This window comes from Syngnathus floridae, chromosome 2 (assembly GCF_059516105.1).
Source record: "Syngnathus floridae isolate MCC-2025c chromosome 2, RoL_Sflo_1.0, whole genome shotgun sequence".
Lineage (NCBI taxonomy): Eukaryota > Metazoa > Chordata > Actinopteri > Syngnathiformes > Syngnathidae > Syngnathus > Syngnathus floridae.
This window is the reverse complement of record NC_142414.1, coordinates 16,418,382-16,442,002: the sequence shown is the minus strand read 5'-3', so window position 1 is coordinate 16,442,002 and position 23,621 is coordinate 16,418,382. Positions and strand designations below refer to the sequence as shown.

General features: G+C 39.7%; 2 protein-coding genes across 10 annotated transcripts; one reads left to right on the top strand and one right to left on the bottom strand.

Annotated features, from left to right (window-relative positions):
* Positions 1–75: 75 nt before the first annotated feature.
* Positions 76–15,499, bottom strand: LOC148402210 (MYND-type zinc finger-containing chromatin reader ZMYND8-like). Of its 7 annotated transcripts, none has more exons than XM_088360126.1 (22): positions 15,261–15,499; positions 13,117–13,338; positions 12,787–13,022; positions 11,831–12,539; positions 8,725–8,795; positions 7,875–8,035; positions 6,911–7,132; positions 5,736–6,053; positions 5,561–5,648; positions 5,417–5,472; positions 5,255–5,332; positions 5,064–5,179; positions 4,485–4,960; positions 4,277–4,405; positions 4,039–4,194; positions 2,980–3,492; positions 2,486–2,890; positions 2,283–2,398; positions 2,074–2,154; positions 1,925–2,003; positions 1,309–1,548; positions 76–1,152 (listed from the first exon to the last, which is right to left on the bottom strand). In XM_088360126.1, exons 5-22 carry the CDS (start codon positions 8,747–8,749, stop codon positions 950–952), a joined length of 3,462 nt encoding a protein of 1,153 aa, XP_088216252.1. In that variant the 5' UTR covers positions 8,750–8,795; positions 11,831–12,539; positions 12,787–13,022; positions 13,117–13,338; positions 15,261–15,499; the 3' UTR covers positions 76–949. The 7 variants fall into 7 exon arrangements, with proteins under 7 accessions (XP_088216252.1, XP_088216279.1, XP_088216285.1 ...); XM_088360153.1 differs by lacking the exon at positions 11,831–12,539 and having other exon boundaries at positions 5,736–5,828; positions 5,940–6,053; XM_088360159.1 differs by lacking the exon at positions 11,831–12,539 and having other exon boundaries at positions 5,736–5,828; positions 5,940–6,053; positions 6,911–7,054.
* A 359-nt stretch (positions 15,500–15,858) lies between these two features.
* Positions 15,859–22,707, top strand: LOC148402209 (translocating chain-associated membrane protein 1-like 1). Of its 3 annotated transcripts, none has more exons than XM_088360173.1 (12): positions 15,859–15,920; positions 16,027–16,297; positions 17,046–17,106; positions 17,208–17,326; positions 17,592–17,708; positions 17,791–17,849; positions 17,967–18,051; positions 18,387–18,457; positions 19,014–19,118; positions 19,229–19,372; positions 19,796–19,956; positions 20,211–22,707. In XM_088360173.1, the coding sequence occupies exons 2-12, from the start codon at positions 16,178–16,180 to the stop codon at positions 20,279–20,281; spliced, it is 1,113 nt and encodes a 370-aa protein (XP_088216299.1). In that variant the 5' UTR covers positions 15,859–15,920; positions 16,027–16,177; the 3' UTR covers positions 20,282–22,707. The 3 variants fall into 3 exon arrangements, with proteins under 3 accessions (XP_088216299.1, XP_088216317.1, XP_088216309.1); XM_088360191.1 differs by having other exon boundaries at positions 15,887–16,297; positions 20,211–20,321; positions 21,499–22,707; XM_088360183.1 differs by having other exon boundaries at positions 15,887–16,297; positions 20,211–20,321; positions 21,285–22,707.
* Positions 22,708–23,621: the final 914 nt, after the last annotated feature.

Genomic DNA, 23,621 nt, shown 5'->3' with positions numbered 1-23,621 from the left:
CTGCCGCTGTTTCAGGTTCGACAGCATAGATAGAAAGACAAATTAATTTAACAAGGATATCAACGAGCACCAAAATATCGAGAACATGTTTATTTTCTTCACGAGTCATTTTACTGTATTTACAATATGTAAACAAGAACGACACAAACAAAAATTGGACATGCTCGTGTAATCATAACCAGCCAAAACATAGTTTCTATTCAAGTATACACATTTCAAACAGTCTGACCGGAATTAACTTTAACTTTGGAAATACAGTTTAACAGACTTCACCCAGTACTGACATTCATGAATATTTTAGGTCAAATAAAATTTCGACACATAAAAATGTGATTGCATCAAAACATACTATAAAACATAATAAATATTGTTTGTGTATCTTCTTACAAAAACTTTTTACATTTAAATGTTTTAGATCTTTTTCATAAATCACACCGTTTTTTGTTTTTTTTTTAGACCTGTACAATGTGGAATGAAAAAAATACCACTGACATAAAAAGAAAATGATTTAAAAAAAAAAAAAGTTACAAACCCCAGAAAACTGATGCAACCATGGTAATTGAGAATCAACTATTCATGGCTGTTTCGGCATCTCACGTGGTGTGATGATGAATGAAACAAAACAAAAAATACAGCCTTTAAGCATTTCCGAGCAGCAATGAACCATGTTAGTGTAACAAAGATACTGCAGTTAGTTACCATCTCGTTTGGACAGGAAATTAAGTAGTAACATTTTGATAACAAAACCGCAGTATAGAAACATAGATAACCACTTTTGTTTTGTTAGAACCAAATTATGTCACAATAATGACGAATCGGCAAGGACTTTGAAATTAGAGTGGGAACCAAAACTATCACGGAGCAGACATTGAAGCGCCAAGGCGCAAGGTCCATAGCATAGCAAGGTCCGCAGCAGCCTTGAAATACATGCCACAATGTGGAGTGACAGTTATGTCACAGTAACACCAGCACTGTCCTTGTTCTTATCAATATATGTGGGAGAGCTGCTTTTGTCGGATATGGATGATGATGAGGAGGGTATGGCTGTCCCTGTTGGGGCAGTCAGAGTTTGTGTGGCCGGGGAATTGCTTGTGGATTTGCCCAAAGTGTCTGGGTTGGGCTCAACTTCTGGTTCTTGTTGTGAAGCTGAAGCTGGGAACACCAAGAAGGACATAGCAAATCAATACAATGATAAACACAATAAAAAAATGTTTGGAGTTTTAAGCCAGCCAATAAATGATGACAAAAACTTTATTTTGCTGATAATTAATCGCCTTAACTGGAAAGTTGGTTCGATGGACTTTTTACCTGACTGCGTGCAGGATTTCATGTGTTCCGGCCAGTGGGCTTGCTGGCAGGGGTAATCGCAGTAACTGGTGTTCCAACAACAATAGAAGATGGCCTCCTTTCTGCAGTTGGCGCACCACTGCTTTTTTTTTGTCTCATCCACAGCTTGCTGCTTTTCTAATTCCATCTGCTTTTTCACCTCCGCTATCAGCCTTTCTCTCTCCTGCTCCAGACTTTGCCTCATCTCCGCCATTGTTAGTTCTGTGGGATGGTTGTGTTGACAACAAAGAAATGTTTTCTACTCTCAGGAAACATCATCTTCATTTTTTCAGAACAAAAAACATTATTTTTGCGGTGGATTTCAGAAATGTCTGCATTTTTTCTAGCACATCACCATGCGATAAAATTTACAACTTTGATGTTTCATAAAAGAAATCCACGTGTTGCCAAACACAAACCTTAATTCTTAAATATATTACATATGTTTTTGTCATTATGAAAACCTGATGTGCTAGAGAAAAAAACACCAGCAGATTTGGAATCGGCACCCCAAAAATATCACCTACAGAAATGTCTGTGATTACAAAAAAAACTGTAGAATTTTGTTGACTGCTGTTATCCGCCATATAAAACATACCAAGATTGTGCTTCATCTCAGACAGCTCTTGTTGATGCAACCACTGAAGTTTTTCAATCTCTATCCTCAGCCGTCGAATCTGTGGAAGAACAAAAGTTAAAAGCAACTCTTGTAAGGTGACATCACTGGCAATCAAGGAAAACATTCACCTCTGCGATTGTATTTCCTGTAGTGCTTTTCGAAAGGTCGTTGTAGATTTCAGTCATCGTTCCTTTTATTGAGTCCATAATCTGCAAAGATTTTGTCAGAGCTTGTCAATGGTTTGAAAGAGTTTGAACAGTAAATAAATCTGAAATAACAGAATAATTAAGCCCTTTTAGCAATATTAAACTGCAAGTAGTCTGTGTTGAGGACTTACTTTGTTTGTGTATCTGGCTATGTCCGCAGCTACATCTGCAGAAGCAGTCGGGATTGGCAAGTCTCCCGACAAGTAAGAAGATGAGCTAGCACTCTGAGGAGAATCTTTCGATTGAACTAGATGGATTGAAGAGTAATAGAAAGATGTTAAATATGTTCACAAAAATATCCTATGAAGATCAATGTCCGTGCGTGTAGAAACACCTTTGGCTGCTTGTCTGGTCTGGTAGCGTGTACTCGAAGAATTCTGCTGAGACTGACTTTGGGTCTGCACCTGCCCTTGCGACTGAGCAGTCGACTGCTCTGCCTGTTGCTGCTTCTGGACGTGACTTTTCTGAGAGGAAGTCTGCACTTTGGTAGGATTCCAAACCACTGCTCGCTGCAAAAATGTGTCTTTGGGCAACAGGGGGCGCTGTTTCTTCACTGCTGGCGAGGTTGACGCAACAGAGGCAGAGAGAGTGCTGGAAGTGCTGCTGGTGGTTGAGGCAGCACTGGGCGGACCAGATGCGGAAGTGGGAATGGCGTTGAGAGTACCCGAGGAAGACTGCAAGCCATCTTTCGGGGTGGAAGCAGCTGGTGCAGTTGCTGTAGTGGAATTGGTTACTTTTCCTGGGAAACAGCAAATATTGGGACAGGATTCAAATGTGTTATTTTCCCTCAAAGTGCAATCATGGGGAATCATGTATAAACTGTTTTACCCTCCAATTTGACAGTATTGGCCTCTTTAGAGGTTTTGGTAGAAGAGCTGCCCGCGTCTTTTCTTGACCTCTTCGAGTCACGGCCTCCGTGTTCATCTCCGAGGTCAATCACCAGCTCTCTTTCGGAATCAGAGTCTTGCTCTGCTGCTGATGTTGCATTCGGTGTTCTGCTCTCTTCCGGGGCCTTTGGCTTGTCAGGGAGCGGCTGAGACTGGGTCATTCGAGGCTTTTCTTGAAGAGCCTCTTCTTGTCCGTTGCTGCCCTGTTTCTCTTTGAGCTGGGTTGCAGAGGTTGATTTTTCCACCATTCCTCCAACTGAGTCCTTATTCTCTGCTTCTGCATTAGCTCGGGGCCGCTTTCGATCCGCTTTGCCCTTTTCATCCTGTACAGAGCTTTTTGGCTTGTGCTCCTCGTCGCTGGCATACTCGCTATCGCTGGAGTCAGATTTTTCAGAGTCGTCAGTGTCACTATGATCCACACCTTTATATACGTCTTCAGAAATTTCATCTATCCCTGCAGAAGAGGAACAAGTCAATTAAAAACACAGTTGATAATGGTATATGCTATATTGAGTCTTGACTTAATACAACAAGACTTAATTAAACAATGAGGGATTCGGTAATTCGAATATTGACAGATAGCAGTGTTCTGTTCCCATGGTGACGACACAAACAACATTAACCTACCCAAACGCAGTGAAGACTTTCTTTTATACACAAACAATAGCTTCTATATTAAGGGTCTTAACGTGTTTTACTGGTCTGCTGGCATTTGAATAAACGGTTGCAAAGTTCATCATCAACAGCGGCTTTCCTTCCCCACCTTTACATTACAGTGAGGCAAGCTTATTTGTAGAGCACAATTCATACAAAAGGCAGATCAAAGTGATTTCCATCTACATCAAATTAAACATACAGCCAGAGACCCTCTTCTCCTTATTACAACATCTAAATTAGTATACTTGTGCAGAGATTGCCATAAGGTTATTCAATGCAGTTGCTTAAACAAACTGATCTAAAATGTGGACAATGCAAGTTATAATCATGCGTTTGTAATTACCAAGTTGGGCCTTGCAGCTTTCAATAGTCTTGTCGAGACTCCTGATCGGTCTCTTTGGCATGGGGAGGGCGGCTGACCCCAATTGCTGCTGCTGCTGTTGTTGCTGCTGCACACTCTCGCTCAACTCTCTCAGATCCATCTCGGCTTTCACTCGATCTGAAAAGAAAATATCAAATTCTGTCATTCCATTGTGGACATTTGTAATTTTGTTTGTGCGAGATGCATGAGTGGTGCTAACCCAAGTTGAGATTGAGGATGCCACCCGTAGATGCCGGCCTCTCCTGCTTGGGCACCAAGCTAGGATTGAGTGGCTTTGGGCTGCCCGTCAAGCTACCTGCTGGACCAACCTTTCCCGAGACAGGCGATGCTGCATTCACGAGAAAACGTATCATCAATTTTACCTTTCTGTGTAAAGTGAGTGAGTGTAAAGCGAGAGGAGAAATTACCGGTACAGTCCATGGATTCCTCTCCGGTACTGTAGTGTAAAGCAGAATTTCTACTGGGCTTTTCTGTATCCTGCTCTCCGTCGGACCCCGTGTGAACCGAAGAGTTTGTACTCATCGGGGACCGAGGCATATCCGTCATGGAGACCCTCCGATTCATCCCACCGGTTGTGGAACTCTTACTAAGAACCATCTTTGGAGATGCGGTTAAATCAAAGTTAAAGCGCAGTTTATCAGGTTTCTCGGTTTTGACTGTACCGGCGCTGGGGTTCGAAGGATCCAGCAACATTTGGAGCTGGTTGTTGGGCGTGTAAGGAGTTCGAAATGGCGCGTAGTTAAAAACTCCAAATTTTTTACGAATGTTTTCTACATAAACTTCCATTTCTTGCATGGCACTGTTGAAAATGCTCTTTGTCTTCTTTACGGAGAAAGGGATCTCTTTGGACATTAGGTAGCAGTTGTTGATGGGCACCCAAGCTCTGAACAGAAAGGAAGGCAACATTCAGAAGGATGTAACTCAACACAACTTAACCATACTTTGCTGTGCCTTATTAAAATCCAGACGGGAGTGTTTTAGCTCACCTGTCATGTTGTCCAAAAAAACGTGCATCAACCTGCCCATCCTTTTCCCGAAGAGCTTTTGCTGGCCAGAAGGGAAAACCTTTGAGTTTAGCCCAGACCAATGTATGCGGCTGACTCTGTTGGTGTTGCAAAATAACGTTCAAAATCAAGATTAAACACACACATATTGTGAAATGATGCCAAAAACGTACACATGGCTCACAGAACCAGTTGTCCCTTTTTTGACAGGAAGACAGGTAGCACTCAGGGCACACTTCAATCTCATTCATCTTAACAGAAGAGCACAGAGAAAGAGAAACATTACATTCATTCATGACTTACAAATTATTCAAATTCAAATTGAGCATATTTACCTCGTGCTCACATATCTTGACAATGACTTTTGCTGTTGCTGTTAATTTATGATTGCCTGAAATAAATTGTCAAGTACAGTATGTGATTTTTTTTCCCCATTCTCAGTCATTTGCAAACATTGTATGAACTGACTACTGGTCTACCTCCGTTATAAATGATGCAGTTATGTAAGATCCACTTCATATCAGCAAGAAAGGCTTCAGTGCAGCCATACATTTTCTTCTTGATATTCTAGTTTGAAACAAGGGTGGGGATGGGGGGAATGCTTCAATATTTTCCATGATCACGTCTTTTACATAATAAATAAATGCATACTACCTTCTCTAAAGTCGACAAGTCCATGGGGTGAAAAATGTACTCAGCATAGTCGGGATGCTGTTCCAAGGACACAGGTTTCTGAAAGGGCTCTGTCTGCTCGTTATGAACAAATGAGGGGGGAAATGGATTCGTCAGAAAGAGTTTGGATATTATTTCAAGGTTATATTTCTTGCAGTTGCAATAACATTTCCACTGATGACTTACCCCGGGCTGCTTAATCTTTTGGAGTGCAAATTTGAGTAAGTAAGAGAGCTGGTCTATATTCAACATGGTCATCGCTTTGCTCTGTGTTTCAATGCATTCGGCAACTGTTATTTTCTGAAACAACAGAAAGCATTTTATGAAGGACAGATTAGGAAGCAAGGACTGGCCTGATTGAAAATCTATATGTTCCATTAACTACTTTTTGTTTGGCGTACAAAATGACAGTAAGATGATCATTGAACTGCTGCTCTGTACATTTCCCAAAACGCAAAAGGCTTTGCTAGTTTAGGCGCAACACATGAGAGTGATTTACTGAATTTACTCTTCGACAACACAGCAGAGAGCCTGATCACCCATGACTTGCGCCAATTACATTTCTTATACTGGCTTACAATTAAAGATGCAACAATCCAATACTTATAGCAATATTAGCAAGTTTGTATTTATAACATTTTTTTTTCCTTATTTGCGTACACGTGTACATGCATACACACACAGCTAGGCAATTAATCTAAATTTAATCATGATCTCAACTTTAGCTTGTCATGACCATAAAAACAGACTTGTAGAAAATTATCATTGAGTTCCAAGAGTGGTATTCTTTCAAAGAACAAGTATTCAACACAAAAGCTGTAGTAAGACATACAGTCAAGTAACTCAAAGGAATACATAAAAACTTCTTAATCTGTGAAAAAAACAAATAACAACTTCCCCTAAGAGGTCAAAGCACGCACAGCAGGAACAGCGGGTGTTTTTTTTTTTAAATTGTATTGTATTGCTATTATCTTAATACATCATTTACTTTGTTATTAATTTAATAAGTGGTTGTTCTCTCAAATTTAAAGTTGAGTTTTAGTATTTAAATAAATACTAAGTTTAAAAAAAAACAAATCAATTAATGATTGTTTTTGTTCATTGGGATTTCAATCAATTTTTCCCATAATCGCACGTGCACGTATCCACTGCGATACCTCACACTCAGGACAGAACCAGTCGCCCTCAGGCTCAGCTGGTAGTTTGAGGCACTTGGCGTGGTACACCCTGGGGCAGAGCTCACAGCAGAGCACCTGGCCCTCGCGGTGGCACAGCCAGCAGTAGAAGTCATTCCTGCCGTCCTGCGGTACAACATCAACAGGGTCTGTGGTGAGTGCTGGCTGCTTCATATAGTAAAAGGGACCATGTCTTAGCTCTGACTGAAATGCAGGCAAGAGAAAAAAGGGGCAAGTTTCAAAAAACACGCAGGAACACAAAAAGGTGCAGTGCAACAAAAATAAGGCAACAATACAGCAGGGTAGGCCGAGTAAGCAATGGTAGAAAATAAACTCTCAAGTAGCTCATCTCAAATAGCTGATCATGTGACACATTCAACAATGGGTCAAAGACAACTGGTTTAACAAGTTTACGGATGAGCGGTGTCAAGAAAAATGTTGATCGTTTTACATATCTTAGGTCCTGACTTACTAAATCTACTAGATGCGGGCTAATACTGATTGTTTAGAAAGTTTCCAAAAATATAGTCATGTTAAATCTTAGCTCATACCAAGATCAAGCAGCCATAAAAAGTGATTGAACCAAAGTTGATGTCACATGTCAAAAACTCTTAAAAACCACCAGGTGCAAATTATATAAAGTATACTAGTATAAAGGTAGAAATGCACTTTGCATTGACCATGCATTTTTCATAAAACACACAGCAGGTACAAACACATTGTGTCCAGGTCTAAGATGGCAACTTAAGTCACATTCAAACCTGCTTGGCACTTAGTATCACATACTACATGATATGCTACATCTTTCACTTTGGTTGCAGAACCACTAAATAGCTTTTTAAAAACGTTTTGGCCAAACGCTGCTGCTATTCAGGGACACACGTGCAGTCTAACCTGAGAATTTCACCCCCAACACACCAGATTCTGAAAGACTAGGTCCCATTACCTGGTCTTTGCTAGAGTTCATAGCTCCAGGTTTCTTTTTTTTCTTGAGTGGACTGGAGGAGGTGTCAGTTGGAGAGTGGCCATTGGACGAGTGGGTGGGACTGGAGATCTTCCTCTTTTGTGGCACCAGGGAGCGTTCTGCTGACCCTGGTGGATCAGGGGCTACAAACAGAAGCAGAAACAGGTCAACATGCATGAGATGAAGGATTGGTAAACAATTGACTTCTTTGCAGCTTCCCAAAACACACAAAATGATCAAAACATTATAATTAGCGCATATGTGGATTTTGTGTAACAAAATTATTATCATCACAATGACAGTAGTAATACTATAGTATGGCAATTTCTCAGTGTGGTGCATTCATGTATTGTACGTTTCACACTAGAGAGTAAAAAAAATGCATTTCCATTTTTGAGTTGGGGCAAGTCTAGTTAAGCATGTTTGTCAAATTTAGTAGATGCGCTATTCTTTGCTGGGTCTTTCAGGTGACACAGTGTCTGTTTTATTCATAAATACTACAACTTCGGATAATCCCTCCAAATGATTGTAGACAATAATAATAATGAATTGGATGAAATATAATAATCATGATGTTATTAATGCAAAAATACCAAAAGAAAGGCAAACAAAACAAAAATAGGGCCCGTATTTTCTTTTATTATTGTTGTCGACGTTAGTGTTTTGCTGTCTGCTGATAAGGCTTGTGTAGTTTTCACTGTGTTTTCATATGTACATCTGCAGTGGTTTTAAGTGCTCAGTGAATATGACTACTCAAAATATACATTTTCACAGACAATCAGATACAGGCACTACAGTAAATGGAAACTGAGCACTGAGACCTGTCACTTACCTTTAGACCGTGCCGTTGCCTCCATCCCTTCTACCACATCCGGCTCTGTCTTTATCTCTTCCTCAGCCAGACTAAGAAGAACCAAGCAGGTAAAGGCGGGGACAGAAAGAGAGTCAGTAAGGGTGTTCCAAAACCATGGTGGCGTTAACAGTAAACAAGTGGAATGCCACCTCGGGAATCAGGTTCCTCAGAGGATCTGTCAACAGCTTTCCATTGTTATACTGTACATTAATTAATTACAGAATTTCTGAGAGTGCATATGGTCCAAGTTCAAGTCCTTTTCCAGTCATCGGTAACAAACCAGATGCAATTTGCTCGCCATGTGGAAAGAGAATGGCAACGGTCGCCATGGCAACCTTCCCGTCTATTCCGAAAGATAAACATTGCTTTAACATGGCATTGCTCTGTGCCTCCTTCTCTCAGAAGACATTATGGTTCACAGCGTTCGGTGCAACTGATTTAAAATATATTGTTTGAAAACAACAGCTTCCTTACATTGGCCACGTTTTTTTGTGAAAAAACAGCAATGGGTCTGAAGCCTAATGTGTGGCACAATTTATCATCAAACATGTTTAATAAAGGACACACACAGGCCACATTTGACAAAGAGTACATTCACAAACTGACTTCCGAATTCCTTTTTTAAAATCTTATTACTTGAGATGAAAGGAACAGTTAAGAATGTGAAACCATTTGCTCCTCCTCTGAAAGAATGAGAGGGCTTTGCAACATGATCTTTATTCATGCCACAGACAACACTCAACTACCAGGTCACCTCCTTGACCAGTGAGACTGCTCCGTGCACTTGAATTTATCGGCTACAAACCAAACATCAAGCACAATCCCAAGATAAGATTTGTATTATTTCTATCTTGTTCCCTTTTCCAACAGGCAATATCCGTTCTCACAAAGTTGATCGACTCATTGGGTTACTGGCTCTGAATCAAAATTGTAATAAACATAAAAATATAATTCTATCATGTATTAAACCCACACAAGCCCTTCATCCAAAAAAGTAACAAAGACAGTTGACAAGCCAATATAGCAACCCACCATTGTCAAGACTGCACTTCCTACAAACATTCATCCGAGCAGAAATTCTAAGTCGGCTTTTTAACTTTTCCAAAGAAACTTTCATTGTCTCTTATAGGTCTGCTGTGGGTTGAGCAGAGTTCCTTTAATACTGTGGCATATGGGGATCTGGTTTCATCCCGTCAACAGTCACACATTCGCACATGCACACACCCTAACCCCTCCAGGGCCTTCCTCTTCCGGACTAACAGAACAAACAAGGCCCACATGAAAATAAGATCAACGCTAGCAGTGTCCCCCTGCTACATGCACGGAAGAGAACATTTGCCTTTGCCTGGCGATTCAAAGCTGCTCAACAAAAGGCCCGTGACCCCTACACACACAGACCCGTGACCGCCATGAAAAGACATTCCTGAAAGAACGAGGAATTTAGCATGTAAAAATGTGTAGTGATCCAAAGAGCATTCTCAGATCAGCAGCTATGATCCATCACATGCGCAGGTAAATATATCCTCGGCTGATTCTGGCATAAATTCCACACAGACGCACGCTCCAAAACACATTGACAGGATTCCTCTATGCAAGTCGTACCTGACGGATAAAAAGGAAACCACCCTGACTCAGTGCCTTTATATTCCACTCCTGTGAGAGACGAGCAGGGTTCTCTCGTCACAGAAAATGGAGGCCACAGCTTGCTCCCCTCCCCCCTCTCCCCCATCCCCCACTCCTAGGCTCAGACTCAGATACTGGCACATCCATGCAGAAGGACCAGAAACCTCTGTGGAGATTGCAAAAAAAAACACTGGTTAAAGTTAATTATGAAGATACAAGCTAAAAGCATGGACAAAAGAATATTGGCAAAATGCCTTTTAAGCAAATATTCCCGTATCTTTTTTTTCTCATTGCCTTTGAATACAGCAGTCTCTCAACTGCTACTCAATATGAAAAAAAAACCCTATTATAACATCACTATAAGTAGAACAAGCACATGATTGAAGTAGTAGCTTCTCAAAAGAGCTGATTATTCTGTTATAAAACAAATGGGAAGCAAATGGGATTTCTAACTTCAACATAAAAACATCCCAACCGCCCTGCCACACAAGCCCCATGGGAGATAATCAGGTTTGCATTATGGAACCCTCCTGAAACAAATGTCACTTGCTTTGTCGAAACAGACAACGGAGAGACAAATCAAGCAAGACATGTAATGAACATATACAAAAAGTAAAGAATCCTTTTACAATGGAGACATTTGTAACTGTCTATTTTCCCGAATCAAAATACAAGTCCATTAGCTTCGCAACGTCAAAACAAGACCTCATTAGCAAATAAGCTCAGAGTGGCTTGAATAAAAGAACAGAATTGACCTGGATTTTATATAAGGTTGAATCAAAGATGGCTGTGGAATTTTCCAGAAGGGCCTTCTCGCTGCTGCTCTCCCTCTGCTTGTCAATCTTTAACCTCTGCTGCATTTACAATTGGCTGGAGGGCCAACGGGGTGGAACATTATTGGTCGGCTGAGTTATGCCACACGGATCACAGTGTGCCGGCTCCCCTCTTCAAAAGCAATTTTTTTTTTTTTTTTGCTGCAATGCAGAGATTTTTACCCCCCCGCCTCACACACACACAAGACAGTTCATTTCCCCTCATTGTACCTTGTCTTTCTTGATTATGATAGTAAAAGACAGAGAAGACTTTAAAAGGCCCTTTGGGAGACTATACGTGGATCAAATACAACCTCAGTGGCTTTGTGGAACAACTGGAAAATAAGATGCAAAAGGTTTGCTGCCAACATCATGACGTACAATTACTGTCAGTCGGTGCAACACGATGACAATGGCTGGTTTAAGGATTGTAATTATAAATAGGTGTTGGCATGACAAAGAAACATTCACTTTGTCGAGCTAATAAAATACAATGAATCCTCCATCTACATCTTACAGCCCAAGTCAAAAACAATACACCATTGCTCTCTATTTAAAAATAAAAAGTGACACCTTCTGGAATGTATCAATAATAATAAATTGATCTGTATTAAAGTGCAGGGAAAAAAAACACTACATGTAGTACTGACCTTAATAACCCCCAGGGATTTGCCAGGAAATTAAACCTACATTCACAATAAAGATGTTTGTCTGGTCATCTGTGTGAGGAGCAAAACATGAGCCGAGAAAAAGAGCCCCGAGCACAAAATGGCCACTGTGAGAGGATAAGAGAGAGGAAGAAGCTGTTTCACAATAGTGCAGCGCAGAGTCGGTGTTGCCTTGGAATGTAAACTCGAGGCCTGTGCCTGTAAATCAAGGAAACCGCCATGTTTGTCTTATTTTTGAAGGAATAATCGAAGGAGAATACACCCCAGACTTCAAATATACTTTGTAGGGGATCATTTCACATAAATGGAAAGTAGAGCACAATCAAATGAGGTTTCCTTTCCATTTCATATGCCAACATATGTGGTGCAGGTTTAATACTTGCAAAAATTCAAAAGAATCATCCATGATAATCAACTTTTACTCCCCGGCGTATCTACTCCCTGGCCTGGCATGATGCAGAGGAAAACAACATCGAGCCTACAAAGGGTATATAACAACCCCACCCCGCCTATTGCTCCTCCAAAGCCCATCCCCCATTCTTTCTCTGCCAGGCTACAATACAAGGGAAGGCGATGTGGGTGCCATTTTCAAATCTAACCAAAAAAAAGAACAAAAAAAAGAAAAAGGATTTGCAATGGTCCACTTTTCTTCCTGTATGGCAGCCTGCATGTTGGGGACACCCATGTGACCCTGAGACACAAGATAGAGAGCAAGGGTGAGAGTCATTACCCAACCCCCCACCCTCAGCCTCAACATAGTGAAGCAGAGGCCTGGCGAGGCCTCCAATCCACCCCAGCTCCTCCTCCTCCTCCCCCTGCACACTAAACTGATTTCAATGTGTGCACATTCGTCCTGAAACTAACAAGTCACCACAACAACGAGAAGGAAGCCATGCTGTAACGAGAGACTTGAGGTAGAATATAAAGACAGAGCTTACCTCTGTGGATGCATGGCTGCCTGACACACTGTTATGTCAACACTTAAAAAACATGGAGGACACTCTCAGCCCTCAGCCGGGGAAGGCTCCGCTCTTCAAGCAAGGCGATCAGGCCCCAGTGTTGGTAGCCCGATCCTGACTGGTTGCTCTCCGCGCAGGCAAGAAGATACGCAGCATGTGATTGGTCGAAATGTTTCCTGAGTAATTATCTTTGTTCAGAGCAGGCAGGGGCAGCACTGTGAGTGTCAGAAACAGAGAATGAAAAATAAGCAGACTAGTAGGCCTCAAAAAAACATTGTAATAGGACTAATATGAACATTTTGGACATACAAACCACAAGTAAGCTGTTTCCAACAGCAGGTCGTAGTAGAAGTTGCCTTTTCTTTTGCCTCTGCAGGAAGAAATAAGAGCACGTAGAGGTTGAAGCGAGGCACCAGCCGTGGCTACACTGAACAAGCCTGATTTTTTTTTTTTTTATGGAGAGGGCCTTTGTTTAAACTCCTCCCTCCCTTCTGGCCATTTTCAGTGCGATGACAGGCTGGAGCTCTTCACCTATGACAAAAAAATACAGTCAGAATAATACTGTTACACAATGCACCAAAAATACGAACATAGTTGCATAGTTGTTTTTTTTAACAACGAGCACTAAAAGAATGATCGCGAGCTGCTTTTCACTGCGTCTCATTTATCTAATAAAATTGTTAGCTAATGACAAAATTAACAAACAATGGACGACCACCATTGGCAAGGGATAAGATTGCATGTGATTGAGGCCCACTGAAATGCTAAAAGAGCTTTTTTTTCATACCCAAATATTTTTGAATAAACACTGATAAAAATTCAATGTTTTCCACGAAATATGGAGGCAAAATGGGAGAAAACCCCAATCAGATTAAAAAAAACCCACACACAAATCCACGGGTGCCAAACTGCAAGTATGTGCACTTTTGTTTGGGGCTTAAGAAATTACTCATTAAAGCAAAAAAATATTGTGTGTGTGTGTGTGTGTGTGTGTGTGTGTGTGTGTGTGTGTGTGTGTGTGTGTGTGTGTGTGTGTGTGTGCGTGCGTGTGTATAGATAATGGATAGGGGTGTGCAGATGCTTAGTGCACTTACTTTTTTTTCCACCTCTGTTCCCCTCAGATGAATTGCACATTTAAGATCTTGCAAAAAAAACAACAACTGCAACCTTTACTAAAAATAGTATGATTCTGAGACATCTACGAGTACTCTCTCTTGCAAACACCAGCCTTAGATATGAAAAGGTAGAAATGGGACAATCCTTCTGAGCTGCATGCCAAGGGCATTGCTAGATTAGTGTCCTGTCTGTTGACTGGGACTTAATGTGAAACCAACATTTAGGTGGTCTTCTCAAATTAATATTTTCAGATGAATCCTTCCGTGTTTCTCATCCTCAAGTAGGCACTTGGAATTTAACCGATTATCACATTAGCATTCTCTCCTCAACCAGGGTGCATATTCATATCATAAGCTCTTGAACCCACAGACTCAACTTCTTCCGGTTGTCACAACCGCCAACAACCCAAGCTGTGCAGGAAATTAAATGTTATGGGGATTTATGAATATTTTAGAAAAGTAAACAAAATGTTCAAATAAACCACTCTGGGGAAACGAAACCCGTAGTAACAAGGGATTACTGCTACTTCAGCCTATATCTCACTGAGCAGAGAAGGTTAATGGCCTTAATGTTGATTTTTTTTGTCAGTGTTAATTCAAGGTCACAGTCACAAAGACATTTGTTCGCAAGACATTCGCCAAAATTTTAATAGACATTAACAGTTTTTGTTGAAAAGAAATTTGGAACAGGTTGTTATAAATTTGTGTTGTGGTCATTTTTCTGCCACTAAGTGGCATTTGCGTTTCAAGTTGGACATTAGTGACGCTAACAGATTTTTTTAAATTTCAAAACAAGAGTAAATAAAGTACAACACTCATTCATTCATTCATTGCGAACTTGAGTTACAGTGGCACTTTTGCAAAATAATGTATGCCCTTTTTGTTGATAACAATGTTAGGAAAAATGGTTGTTAATAATGATCAGTGTGTTTATTTGCATAAAATTACCTTGCCACATATTTATACTGCAAACAATAGAATACAGGTGATTTGAATAGATAAATACATGTCACAGAATTGAATGACAGTCTCAAATTAAAAACTACAAGTAGCAGGCAATGTGAGCCACTATAGTGGAGCTAGAACCGACACATTTGCCATTAAGGGTTCGTTCACTTACAAAAAACAATATCAAATGAATTATAAACGTTTTACGGTGAGCTAACGCAGAACACCGACCCCTAGCAACCAAACAAGGGAGACAATGTCAAGCGAATGCAACTCAATAGCTAATAACATGCTACAGCTTTAAAATATTTCAAATGCAAATTCAAAAATACTACGCAACCATTTAAACTCACAAATAGTATGCATTGTCAGGGGGGGAAAAATGGTTACCTGAGTGCAGCCGCACGCCGCTCCATTGTTTACCTGATCTCGGGCATTCGATCGTATAGATTGGCTGATCGATAGGTTACTCTGCTTCTTACAATCACTTGATTCTGTTGACAAAACACAATCGAGGTACAGTATGAAGAACCAGGAAACTAGCAAAGATGGAAAATAAGCAATGAAAATAGCAACAGGTAACTCGGTTGGCTCGGGCTTTCTTGGTGGTGGTAGACATCAAGCTTTGATGAAGCCACAGCACCCCCTGCTGGTGGGAGCGACCACTTCCATAACACGCCTCGTGGCTCATTTTTGACTTTAGGGATTGTTCATTATTTGTTTTCTGTTGGAAAAAAAGGACACTATAAAACACCGAAGGACTCAGAAGATGAGATTTAGTTTGATAGGGGGCGGGGTGTCAATTGACAAAATATATTATACTTAATCTGGTATGTTCGACTCTTTCGGCGATATTTAAGCATGAGTCCTGACATTTTCACATCAACACTAAAAAAAGAATGAAATAAAATACAACAAAAAGTCAAACATGCTCATCCGAGATATTAATGTGTAAATGTGCCGCTTACGTCTGTTCCAAGCAACGCTGGTTGTTTGTAGTGGGTTCTCCTACGTCAATAACAGGGCGGTACATGATTGGGCTGTGAGAAAGTAAGGGACCCTCATCTGTCTTTACTTTTTCTTTTTTCTTTTAAGGGTGTTGACTACGCTTTGATTCATGCTTGGTTCTCTACGACGTTTCGGAACACATGACCAGTAGTCCACTGCCTGTGGGGACTGCGAGGGAGAATTCGACCCTTGAGGGAGGAAGCGATCATCCATCGGCTGCGCAGCGCAGGCTAGCAGTGGTGCGAGTCGCAGCGGCATCCCGAAGCAGGAGGAGGCTGAGAGTCCCTTGCCTGTGAACCATGGGTTTCCGCAAGAAGAACAAGAGCCCACCTGTGCTCAGCCATGAGTTTGTGATTCAGAACCACGCTGACATGGTGTCGTGCCTGGCCATGATCATCCTGCTAGGCCTGATGTTTGAGGTACTGTACTGTGTGGATGCAAGCGTGTTTATTAGCCGCCTAGCTTCTGTGAGGTTCCGTTAGCTGGCATGACAGCACATGGATTCTGTGAGGGGCCTATATAGCGTGGAAGTGATATCAAGGTGTATTTAAAAAAAAATGCATTAATACACACTGTATGGCATTTTGTTGGCAGTACAGTGAGTGGAATTTTACATACTACATTAAATTGTAGTACGGTGTTATAAACCTGAACACCTGCTGTTGAATCAGCAAATAGTGGAAAATGACAGGACTACGTGAATGAATATAATGCAAAAATACAAATAAACAAGAGAATAAAACATACGAGGTTGCAAGCTGCATGTGCTCTTTTCTCATTACTTATGCAACATAAGAAGTTTACACATTTTTAACCATTAATTGAAACTATCAACTCTACCAAAATATTCACCTTGTATTCGTGCATTCAATGTTCGTTATCAGGGTCACGAAGGGTACATCCTGCCCTGGTCGCCTTACCATCTAACATCCATGGTTTTGGAATGTGGGAGGAGATAATAACCCTTTCCATTTATATAGCACTTTTCTATGTACTCAAAGTAAAAAATTAGAGAACCTGGAAGAAACACAAGCACAACCTGGTGTAGACACCACACTGGAAGGCCGTAGCCCGGATATGGAGCCACTACCTCTGAATTATGAAGCGGATGTGCTAACCCACAGGTGTCAAAGTAGTAGTTCATGAAGATTTTTATTTACATTCCAGGTCACAGCAAAATTTTCCATCATGTTCATCACAGTCCAGTACAACGTCACACAAGTTCTTGGTGAGTAGAAGACTTGTTGTCTGTTGATCATTTCCTCACAGACTTGAGGTTCAATTTGCACATTTACTTTTGTTCATCTCTTTTTATTTTTTACCCCCCAGATGAAAAGAACGATCCAGTGAACCTTTACCATTATGGTCCCAAAGATGTGGCCACTGTGTTTTTCTACCTTCTAATTGTTGTCATCCTTCATGCCCTGATACAAGAGTATATTCTTGATGTGAGTATTCAAGCTGTAATCAAATAGCAACACTGAGATTACATTTTTATTTAGACTTTTCCAATCTACAGAGATCCCAATAATGTTCACTGGGAGTGGAGTATGGACGTTTTCATCTGAATGGGGATTAATTAGACACACGCACACTAACTGTGTTGGCTTTAAAAAAAATGATACCAATTTCTAATGAGTAGAATCAGGTTTCTCTCAATTCACCTGCTTATGTCATGGGCCATTTTAATGTGTTCATCTTGTTTGGTTTCAGAAAATGAACAGAAGGTTACATCTATCAAAAACCAAACACAGCAAGTTCAATGAATCAGGGCAGTTGGCAGCATTTTACCTGTTCTCCTTCATTTGGGGCTGCAGCATCTTGACAGCGGTAAAACACAACTCTCTTTATTTGGTTGCACATCTACCTTACGGTAATATATATATTTTTTTCCATCTTTTGGTTTTGACAGGAGGACTTTGCGAAAAATCCCACTTTCCTATGGGAGGGTTACCCACACACTCACATGGTGTACGTACATATTTCCTTCCATGTTGTCATTAAAAAAATAAAGATATCGGAAATAGTTATCTGTGCACAAATGGTTGGTACCCAGGTTTAACATTTACTACTGTTTACTCTGCTCAGATTTCAGGTCAAGTTTTTCTACATTTGCCAAATTGCCTATTGGCTCCATGCACTTCCTGAGCTGTACTTTCAAAAAGTACGCAAGGTAAGGGTCATTTGTAAGAAGTTTGTATGTTTGCATTTTGCGGTCCATATGTTTGAGTTGGGATTGGAAAATTTAAGGAAGGTTTGAGTTAGGATCACACTCTAACGACTGTGACGGGTGAAGTTGAATTGATATTTATTCAAATATATATAAAATTCCCAGTGCATGTTTTGGGAGTGTGTGTGAGGAAAATTGAGTCTTACAAGAGAACCAAGACAAGCATAGAAAGAACATGCAAACTTCAACCTGAAAGTACCAAACCGATTAATATTTTCTTTAAAACTAACCCCAACAAGTATGTCACTGACCTTTTTTGAATGGTTTTCTGTCTCCAGGAGGACATCCCCCGCCAACTCTATTACATTTGCCTTTATGTTGTTCACATCACTGGTGCCTACATCTTAAAGTAAGTAGAGATTTTTGTTATATGTTACGTTATCAATGATGTGATTTTAATTGGCTAAACCTGCACACCAAATCTCAGGGATGAGTAGAAGATTCATGGCCTTAACCTAAAAGGAAAGGGTTTGAGGCAAACTTTATGTTACTTTTTTTCTTAGCACTAAATTGCTGAACAAGAAAAGTGCGAGAACTGATTTTGTTGATTTTTTGCACAAAAATCAATTCACTCAAAAATTTAATTGAGGTACTACTTACTTTGCAGATAAGCAGATTTTTTTTCATATTTTGATTTTTTTTTCTTTCTTTCTCCCCATTGGCCATGCCAACCAAACTGGACAGTTTCAGTCTACAAGACAATATTGCAGAGTTAATGGGCTGTCCTTTTGTGAGCTATGGTCTATGTCAAATTTCTCATTTGAGGCCCTGTTATTTTTAGGTCAAACACCTTCCAATAATTCACGATTTTATGAAGTTTATGAGACCGATAATTAACCCACTTGTAGATGGAAGCGGTAATCAGTGCAAGTTTCTCTGTCCTATGCTTGCTCTCATTTGTTCAGCCTTCACCGACTCGGTGTTGTGTTGCTGGTCCCTCACTACTTGGTGGAGCTCCTGTTCCACGCCTCACGTCTCTTCTACTTCAGTGATGAGAACAAGCAGAAGGGGTATCATTCATACATCTCATAAGTTTCCCTTAAGGTGGCGGCATACTCTCCTGTGACCTCAACGACGTTGTATAATGTCATGCCATTTTGTTTTTCTTGTCTGGTTACAGTTTCACTCTGTGGGCTTTGCTATTTGTCATCGCACGCCTCCTCACTCTCACTCTATCAGTCCTGACATTTGGCTTTGGGTTGCCCCGGACAGAAAACCAAGGTTTTTCCCTTGCGGAAGGCAACTTTAATGTGCTCACCATAAGGCAAGTGTAACTGCCATGACTGTGTTTGTTCGTCTGACGTATCTGCACATGCTGTTTTGTGCATTTACAACAGTACAGCACTGTGGAAAGATGGAATACAATATAATACAATAGCATTTTGCAGTGTGTTTTTTGTTTAGAGCAGAGTAGATGGAGCTTGATTGGTGTTTAAAGAAGTAATTAATTAAAAATCAATTGCAAACAATTGTCAGAATTCTCAATTATTATTTTTGGAGTAATTTACTGCTATGGCCACCATCCCTAGTCAACATGGAGTGGAATAGCATGACAATATCCAAATGTCTTTACGGTTATCAAACCATGTCTTTTGTTAACTGTTTTTGTCAGTTGATATACAAAAATACAAGTTACTTGTACACATATTTAGTTGTAAGTTCAAGTGTGTGTGTTGTGTGCATTTAGGATGGCATGTTTGGCAGCCATCTGCCTGACTCAAGCTTGGATGATGTGGAAGTTCATCAATTTCCAGTTGAAGAAATGGAGGGAACACAGCCAGAACCAAGCATCGAAGAAGAAGACAGCCAGCCCAAAGAGCAAACCTCACAAAAGGGAGCTCACGAGGGGTGAGGTTTTTTTCCAATATAAATTTCACAAGTCTGTTTACTTTAGGTTTTTAATTATTTGCACAGCCTCTTATTAATTATGTTCAACTCTCATCACTAAAATACTATATACAGAGAGCTCAAGGTGGGGTTACGTTACAATAGAAAGACTGCACCTCAGTTTATTGGTGGTATCTGTCAAATATTTTCTCTATTGTAATATAGAAAACATTGCTCTAAACCTTGATGGTTTTGTTCCCTTATTTCATTGGCAGGAGCTGCCAATGGAATCGTGAAGCCTGACGATAAAGCCTCACCTCGGGCGAGAAGAGTTAAAAACTCATAAAGATGGCGCGATTGACAAACAGCTGGAACGGTGACATACTGTATGTTCTATACACCACTTAGCAATGTGTCTAGTGCTCTCTAAACTACATCACACTAAGAAACCTCACATAACCGTAAACTCCTTGGTATTAAGTTAACTGTAACTATAAAAGTTAACTCACTGCGTTATTAACTTGGTTCTCTGCTCGTTAGAGGTTGGCGGTACTCGGGTTTGATGCTTTAAATTGAAAAATCTTCACTCATAAAAAAAAAAAAGTGTCCTTTTGTGTACCACCATGATCCTATGCTATGACAGAATGAGTCCACGTGTTATTTTCTTGACAATGAAACTTAATGTGAAGTGTTAATTTACACATGAACTTAACAGGGTTGTTTGTTTGTTTGTTTGTTTGTTTGTTTGTTTGTTTGTTTGTTTGTTTGTTTTCATTTGGGCCTTAATTACGTCAACTGGCTACTGAGTCATGTCTCAAAAGCCTTTCTTGCACAGGACAAGAAATGATGGTTTTGTCAGAAAAATAAACATATGATAGTGGTGTTGTTTAGGTAGCCTAATGTGTCAAAATTGTGACCTAATTATCATTTATTGCTATTATGGATGATCAGTGCCTTTGAAATCCAACACTGGATTGAGGCACTTTTTTCTTGTTTTATTTATAAACTCCAAACCCAATGAAGTTGGAACATGTAAAATGTAAATAATTACAATTATTTGTCAATCTTTTCTAACTTACAGTACTCTTAAATTGAATACATTGCAAAAACAAAATATTTCATGTTCAAACTGATAAACATTATTATTATCCACATACATACAGTATACATTATTATAATTATTAATCCACTTTGTGGACAACTGCATGAGCAAATAGTCCAACAAATCAACTAATATACTTTCCATAACATCAGCAAAGTTTTATTTTACTTTTACATGACATACCAACTTCATTGGAATTGCGGTTTATTCCTCACTAGCCTGGTTCTCAACTTCTCCTTGCTTTCAGGGGGCCCGTCCACATCTGGAAGTTATACTGAGGCTTCACTGTATGCATATAGTTAAATCAACTAAATAACTATCAGCATGAGTCGACATTTGAGCAAGAAATTAGTGTATTTCGACGTCAATGCATGGTGGTTTGAACCTACTATGGCTAACTCCTACCTGTGTTTTCTCGCTCTCGCTCTCTCTCCTTCTCCCTCTCTATCTCTCACACACAGAGAAGCATTCAGTGGCCTTTGTACAACTGCTGCAAGAGGGTTATTTATTTTATCATAGACTATTGATGGTTATTATAACCAGTGGTACATAGCAAATGTGCTCAGTTAACCTAAACAATACAATCTTTCAAGTGTCCTTATATCATGTCAGTGTGTCGTATCACTTGTTCTGCTTGTGTTTGCCTTCTCATTTTTTTTCATTTCACATATTCAAGGGAATCAAGGCATTAACTGTTCCCCCCCGCATAAGAAAAGAGAAGTGTGTCAGTGTGTGTTCTAAGTTAACTTTTAACTAAGTATTAAGTTAACTTGGCCTGAATTTTGATGATGACAAATGTGCTTGTCTGTTAGTTGTGTGTTGAAGAAAAAAAAAAAAATGACAGCCTGCGTGCAGCGCATGAATTGTAAGGATCTGTTAATTGAATTCTGCCTCCTCCGATCCCCGGCTAACTGTAAAACATGCCCGTGACACATTTCTGTGTGTAACGGGCAAAAGTTGCAAAAGTTCCAGTTGCTAAATGTTTGTTTGCACAGACCTCAGCGACCTTCCCTTTTGAGTGCCTGTGGTTGTGTTTCAGTGGCTTCACTGGGAGTCACACAAATGGTCCTATTGGACATTATTGGACCATTTGCCGTGTGAAGAGAGGGCATTCCAAATTTATATGTAGTCCCGGTGTCGAAACAAAACAGGCAAGAAGTGAAAATGCCAATCCCGTTTGTTCCTTTTGTTCAATTTATTGGGAATTGGGCAGCAAGGGTTAGTTTGAGCATGTCTCACAATGAAAGGAGGAGCAGAGGACTGTTGAAAATATAAAAGGAACCCTACACTGTAATAACTAATAAGTGTCAGATTTTAAAGCTATTTTTATATTGAGAGCATCTCTTAGACTCTATTGTTATTCTAAACAGTGTGAATATGTTTTGCATTCAAATTGTTTTATCCAGGAATGAAGCTTGCTGTGGTTGTATACTATATTGTTTTGTGGGTGTATATTTAATTTAAAGACCTTATTTGATTTGAATTTTGACCCAATTCTGCAACTATAATGGAATAAATTACATAACCAAACATTTATGGAAGAAGTGGACAAAGTTTGGTGCTCAAGGGCTACGTTGGATTTTTAAATGAGACATATAGGCCATATCATTGGTGAGGCAAAACTCATTACATTTTATTTTCAATTGTTATTTAAAATTTATAAAACGGTTTGCTTAATGTAATTTTTTGTCTTCTGTATTAGGTAATTTAATCATAATTGATCAAACAATATCTGGTCAACAGTAAAAAAAAATTCAGACCTGGCCCTAAATGTATTTTTGATGCAACTGAAAAAAAAAAAATCTTTTTTTTTTTTTTTTACGTATCACATTGGGGTTTTTAGATACTTTCTTTTTTCTTACCTAAAAGCTTGTGCTATACAGACTTTACCATGTGTTGTTATTTATAGATATAACATTTCAGCAAAAAAAATCCATGCTAAACCTAACCTTTAATTCATAAATATTACCACTATATTACAAAATACATAGTTATTGTTACTAATTTGTTTTTAAGAAAACCTAATGAGCTGGGGGCGGGGGGGGGGGGGGGGATAGCACATTTGAAATCAAAGTAAAAAAAAATCATCTGGAAGCATTTACTTGCTTCTCTTTTTAAAAAAATGTTGACCAGTCTAATTGCATAAAATAAATTAATTAGTAAAAGACTACAAAATAAATGCTTGAAAATATACATGTTCATTTCCAGGCTTCTGAAACAAGAAAATTATTAGTTAACAATTCAATAATTATTCAAATTAATGCAACATAAATATCAGAATTGTTCGTAATGTAAGTGCTTGGTGGGCCAAATTAGAGGGCAAAGCAAGCCGTATGTGGCCCACAGGCCATAATTTGAGAACCCCAGTTATGCAGTCTGCTATTTGGTTTTGCATTCTGAACTCCACTGCAGCCCGTACAAGAACATGTGCAATATAATTGCTCAAAATATTTTTGGGGCATTGAAAAATACACATAGTAATACACACAGTTGGCAGATTCATAAATTCGAGATTCTTAAAAAAAAACATCCATCTGTCATTTTTGTGTTAATGGCAGCAGACAGTCGCAAATGCCTTTGCTTC

Excerpts from the sequence above, each read along its gene's own strand:
- LOC148402210 (XM_088360109.1), bottom strand. Across the intron at positions 5,180-5,254 it reads ACTGGTTCTGTGAGCCATGT|AGTCAGCCGCATACATTGGT; the intron begins GTACGTTTTTGG and ends CAACACCAACAG. Across the intron at positions 2,891-2,979 it reads CAATACTGTCAAATTGGAGG|GAAAAGTAACCAATTCCACT; the intron begins GTAAAACAGTTT and ends GCTGTTTCCCAG.
- LOC148402209 (XM_088360173.1), top strand. The coding sequence starts at position 16,178 with ATGGGTTTCCGCAAGAAGAACAAGAGCCCACCTGTGCTCAGCCATGAG. Across the intron at positions 17,327-17,591 it reads TACAAGAGTATATTCTTGAT|AAAATGAACAGAAGGTTACA; the intron begins GTGAGTATTCAA and ends GTTTGGTTTCAG. Across the intron at positions 18,458-19,013 it reads ACTGGTGCCTACATCTTAAA|CCTTCACCGACTCGGTGTTG; the intron begins GTAAGTAGAGAT and ends TCATTTGTTCAG.